The following is a 6,096-nucleotide window of genomic DNA, read 5'->3' on the forward strand; positions in this document are numbered from 1 at the left end:
AAGTTCAGTGTGCATTGTCATTTAGTACTACAGTCTAGTAGTATTCTTCTTTACTTATAAGTAAGAGATTTTAGATTCGATTATCGACAAAAGCGTATTTGAAACACATTATTGTTAGCCCATTATTAAACTAAAGCCACCCCCTAGTGTATATAAATATCGTTTGTTCAAACAAAAAAGTGTGCATTACGAAACAATGAATGTAGTTTGAGAAGGGGAAAAAAAGAACTCCATGGGATACAATCATTAGGAGCAAATTTTTTTCCATTCACTACAAAATTACATTTACTCCAAATTAACTAAACAAGGTAATTAAAGAAATTAAATGATAAGACATAAGTATTCCATGGCACATTAGGCAAAAGCAGCACAATAAAACAGACTTGTTCACTGGCACAATCATCTCCCATCACGAACTGGTAATACAACGTGGTTCCTTATACTATGAAACCCCGAACTTGAATCACCACCTCCTTCATAACTAATAGTTTCCATTGATATTCCTCCAAGCAAGCATTCAGTTTCTTCTAAATTGGAATTCTCATTAACCCATAGATGCCTTACCATCCTTCTCAGCCCCTCCAGTTCCATTGCAACTTCCTTCATTGTTGGTCTTTCTTCTCCTTTTACTCTCAAGCACCTCTCCGCAACGGTAGAAACTTCCTTAAGCTGCTCAATGTTTGCCTCAGTCACAATACAATCATCAAGAACTTGCAGCAAGCGGTCGTCTTTCAGTGCTGAAACAAAATACTTTGCCAAATTTCTCTCTTCCTCCGGCTTGTCAAACGAAAGTGCCTTCTTTCTTGTTAGTAGCTCGACGAGGACAACTCCGAAACTATAGACATCGCTTTTCTCGGTCAACTGGCTTGTCTGCAAGTATTCCGGGTCTAAATACCCGAGAGTTCCTTGCACCATTGTAGATAACTGAGCTTCGTCCAATGGAACCAATCTTGAGGCTCCAAAGTCAGACACCTTGGCTGTGAGATTCTCATCTAAGAGTATATTTGTAGACTTGATATCTCGGTGAATTATAGGAACAGAAGCTGCAGAGTGCAAGTATGACAGCACGCCAGCAGTTTCTGTAGCTATCCGTAGACGAATTTCCCAAGGCGCGTTGAATTTGGATGATTTGGTTGTGTTATGGATGTATTCGGACAGGGTTCCATGGCGACAAATTCATAAACTAGTAGGGGGACTTCGGTTTCCAAACAACAACCTAAAAGCTTGACCACATTCCTGTGGTTGATTTGGGACAGTACGACCACTTCATTTATGAATTGCTCTGTCTGGCTTTGATCTACCATTTTGGCCTTCTTGATTGCAACTACTCGGCCGTCTGCTAAAATTCCTTTGTAGACTGTACCGAACCCTCCCTTGCCAATGATTCTAGTCTCATGATAATTTTTGGTGGCCTTCTCAAGTTCTCCTGTTGTGAAGATTTTTGCCGTTTCATGAGAGGATCCTTGCCGTTCTGAAAGTTGCTGTTGTAGCATGATCCCTCCATTTCGCTTGAAGAATTTCTCCTTTAGCTTCATGAGCTTCCATCTTTTGTATCCCAAATACAACCAAGAGATGCACATTAACAGGGATACGACGCCTACGCCGATTCCTACATATCCAACAAATTGATTGTAAACCCTGGTAGTTATAACCAAATGAAATGAGTATGTATTGCTATCTAGACCATATGTACCGACCATCTTTTTTTATCACATCTCTGACGAAGTTTGGATTCTTTAAAAGCATGTAGAAAAGCATTGAATCACTTGTTAGTGTATATGTGTATGCTTACCAACGAGAATTGGGATAACAAAGTTCGGATCACGGGTGCAACCTTCTCCGTCTTTTCTACCATCACCATGGTACCCCTTGTGGCAAGAACAAGTATGGTTTCCCTCTGTATTTATACATTTTTGCTTGCATGTATTGAGGTCTGGATCCTTACATTCATCAATGTCTGCAAAAACAACATAAACCATGCTCAGAAATTAAGCATATTATTTTAATTAGTAGTACTAATAAAGTGAAATGGAAATACCGTAGCAGTCATTTAGGTATGGATTCCCATGGTAACCGTCCTTGCACTTGCAGCGATACCCGTATCCATTCTCGAAATCATTACACGTGGTGTTGCCCTGGCAAGTGTAATTCATCACTTGTTTCTTCTCAACGTTGGTGCATGTCTCATTTCCAACGGACCAATCGAGTACCACCGGAAGTGTTGCATTTATCAAATAATCCGACCACAACATAGTTCGGTTGAAGTTGAACTTGCCCTCTTGGACAACGAAGGCAAAGCTGCAAAGATTAAAGGAGGACACATTCGTATGTTTATTATAACTCCATGCACTTACATCGAAAGAAGTCATTCCTTGAGCAATGGGTGTTTTACAACAGCCGATACCAGTGCAAGAACCATCGACAACGTAGTCAATGCTGTCACACATTGTAGTGCACCCACCAGTGTACCCGTATTTTCCATTTTCGTATCCCATAATGTACGCATAGGTGTCACAACCAACTGCGACAAACACGTTGTCGGTGTTTGATATGAAGAATTTGGAAAGAGCAAGAGAGTTGGTGAAGCCGGCCCTCAGCTGGCCTGATTTTTCGTAACATTGTGTGGCTGTGTCTAGGGTAATGTAAAGCTTCCCATCCACGGATATGTTTGTGACAATCATATTACTCTTTCTAAGAAATGGTTTTGGGGGGTCATAATGTGTGCTATTACAAGTAATGAGGAAATCCTCATTTAAGTAACAGTCCTCTTTTGTACCAAATGGATATGGGATTTTAACATTCCCACACATGTATTGACAACCCGGCTTCACTTCTTCTTGACCGGGAGGAGGAGGAGGAGAATGAAGAGGTGGAGAGGTTAAATATTGTCTTTGGGCTGAAGTGGCTGCTGCTAATAGTACCTCTGTTACTATTAGGAGGATGATAGGTTGCAGAAGCACTTTTTGTTTGCTCATGGTCATGGCTTCTAAGTTTTTGTTGTTGAAAAAAATGAGATGTTTTCGTCCTTTTATTGGCAGGGAGGAGGAAGACTTGGAGAGGAGACTAGTGAATTGATTGAGCAAACCTTGCAGAGGATACCTGCCATAACTTAGTTATGACGTGTTGCTAATTCTTTCGCGGACCTGGTTCATTTTCAAAATCAGACAAAATAAAATAAATATCATCAAACAATGTAAGTCTGAGGAGAAAACATTACCTAGCTAGTATACCAACATTACACTAACTATATGCTAACCATTACAACTCGGGACCGTAATTATCACGTCCTCAATCTCTACGGAACTTGGGACTTACTCAATGTACGTATCTTCCAGATGGATCTGTAACTATACATGTTAATGAAGCAAAATAAAACGTAGTTCTACAAGTCATTACTGGGAATCAAGGTGGTTGAAAGAGTCCACCATGACTTATGGCTTGGTGAAGAAGCACAACCAGTGGCTATTCAAAACTAGATGTATGAGTCTTAGAGGGCCTACTAATAGAAGTTTCTTTCTGTTTTGTCCAGGTCAATCACTAAAATCACTGTCCTTGCTTAAAGACATGACTAATCGCCACTTAGTACTACAATATAGTGATATTCATTTTCACTTGTAAGTAAGAGGTCCTAGGTTCGTTGTCGTCAAAGACGAATTTGAACCACATTATTATGGCAAGCCTATTATAAAGCTTATCTCACTCCTTTAGTGTAGATATATCGTTTGTTAAAAAAAAAAAAAAAAGACATGACTAGTTGAGTCTATTTAGTAGCTATACCTGCCAAAGCTGTTGCAATCATTACTAATGTTAGGGTTTTGTTTGGTGTATCAGATTGGAATACTCACTAGATTTTATGTTGAATGAAGAACTGAATGTAAACTTCTAAACTGTCTATGTTGAAGGTAAAAAGATGAATTAGTCACAAACTTTGAATAAGGGATTGGAAATCAATTATGCTAGTTGATATGTACTAGCTGATCAACTAAAGAACTTAAATTTCTGCTGGGCCAACGTAAATTGCGATGGGTTTTTTTTTATCATCGTGTTTCATTCGTTTTTGAAGAATTCAAACGAAGTCACTTTTAATTAGTCTTTAGTCTAGTAGTTGTTTTCACTTGATTGAAGAGTCTCCGTGTTTGAACCTAGCTAATTGGACTTAACTAATTATGATAAGTTTAAATATATTGTTAAATTAAGAATTAATTAGAGTTAATATTTGAATCAAACATTACCCTTAAAAAGGAGGACATGTTAGGGCTAGTTTGACATTGTTGAAATTATTTTAAAAACAATTTTTTGTAAAAGCTGGGGTTAAGGTTGTGTTTGGTAAATGAAAAAAGAAAAGAAAAAAAACTTTTTGTTAAAATCATGGGTCCAAAATAGCAGAAAGCAGAAGTAGCTCTATCCTTGCTTTTGAAAACAACGTTTTATTTCACAGCACAGTAACTCCAAGCTAGCCTTTAGGGTGGTGGATGAATGAGGATCCTCTTCAGATCTTCTTTGTAAGGATCCGGGGATCTGTGAATCGTGTATGTTCATCGTATATCGTGCAGTCATAAATTATTTTAAAAAAAATTATTTTAAAAAAAATTATTTAAAATTGAACACAAACAGTACCTGATGAAAATTGGCCGCACGATGTACGATGAACGGATATAATTCATAGATCTCCGGAATCCCCACAAAGGGGATCCGGATTCGTGGTGGATAACTGTGACAAATTGGTATCAGAGCCTATCCCTGGCCGGAAATGTGCCGACAAGGACGTCGGGCCCCTAAAGGGGGTGGATTGTGACATCCCACATTGCCCAGGGGAGTGATCCTTAAATGTATATTCCCATCCCTACCTAGCACGAGGCCTTTTGGGAGCTCACTGGCTTCGGGTTCCGTAGGAACTCCGAAGTTAAGCGAGAAGAGGGCTAGAGCACTCCCAGGATGGGTGACCCTCTGGGAAGTTGCTCGTGAGTTCCCAAAAACAAAACCGTGAGGGAATGGTAAGCCCAAAGTGGTCAATATCGTGCTACGGTGGAGGAGCGGGCCCGGGAAGTGGTCCCACCCGGGCCGGGATGTGACAATAACCCACTTTGGAGTCTAAACTAGGATATTACGGTTACCAGCTGATGCCCTTAATAGGTGGAAATTAGTTAGGGTGTAAATCGAGGTAAAGAAGGTCCCTGCTCACAAGAAATATATATGTTCTTTACAGAAAAGCCCTATTACCACTCACCAGTACAAGTAAAGGGTTCTCGTGTGAGTAGAAGCTCTTCTTTGGTTTTCATCCATGGCTTCTTAGGTAGGCAGTGTTAACAATGAGGAATCAAGAAATCAACAAATACAGAGAGAGAAAGCTTCAAAGCAATTATTTGAAATACTTCACTTTTCTTTATCTTTCCTCTTACTTTGATAAATACATCCTTATGGTATTTATAGCTTATACCATCCTTTACATTTGTAACTAACACTCTACCTCAACTAATCATAATATGACACTTGTCATTACACTAACCATTCTGTTGTACACTACTACAAAAGGACCTTATAGTGTCAGTTGTTGCGTCGGTTAAATATAATATAGTGGCGAAAGAGAGACTTGCGACACCCACTGAAGATGACGTCATATTTACTGTCACTTATAAGCGTCATAAAATTTCTATATTGCTTTTAAACCGATGTAAAAATTTAATGTCGCTTATAACCGACACATATTTTAATATTTTTAAGTACTGGCATCGCTTTAAATAAAATAGTGTCGCTTTTAAGCGACATAAATTATGGGTGTCGCTTCTAGGCGACACTAATTCTTGTTTTTAAATATTTTAAAGCCTGCGTCGGTTCTGAGCGACATATATTTTATTTTTTAAAATACTTTGAAACCTGGTGTCGGTTGTAAGGGACAGATTGATGGTCTTTATATCCTTTCCCCCATGTTTTCTTTTTCTCTCTTGTACTTTTCTTATTCGTTCTTCCAATTTTCAAAGCCTCCCCGTGTTCTCTCTCTTTCACCTTTCTTATTTGGTCTTATAACTTCATTTGTTCCTTCTTCACAACAGTAAGTTTTTCTTGCTTATAATATTTTTATTTTCTCCTCTTATGTTT

General features: G+C 38.7%; 1 protein-coding gene across 1 annotated transcript; it reads right to left on the reverse strand.

Moving 5' to 3' along the window:
* Positions 1–239: 239 nt before the first annotated feature.
* Positions 240–3,027, reverse strand: LOC103959558 (putative wall-associated receptor kinase-like 16). Its single transcript, XM_048580285.1, is given in 4 exon segments — positions 240–1,169; positions 1,172–1,609; positions 1,793–1,957; positions 2,039–3,027. Coding segments are annotated over 4 exon segments (2,316 nt in total). The 5' UTR covers positions 2,982–3,027; the 3' UTR covers positions 240–399.
* Positions 3,028–6,096: the final 3,069 nt, after the last annotated feature.

The sequence above is a fragment of a genome, unplaced genomic scaffold (genome assembly GCF_019419815.1).
Source record: "Pyrus x bretschneideri cultivar Hongxiangsu unplaced genomic scaffold, Pyrus_bretschneideri_v1 Contig15, whole genome shotgun sequence".
Classification (NCBI taxonomy): Eukaryota; Viridiplantae; Streptophyta; class Magnoliopsida; order Rosales; family Rosaceae; genus Pyrus; species Pyrus x bretschneideri.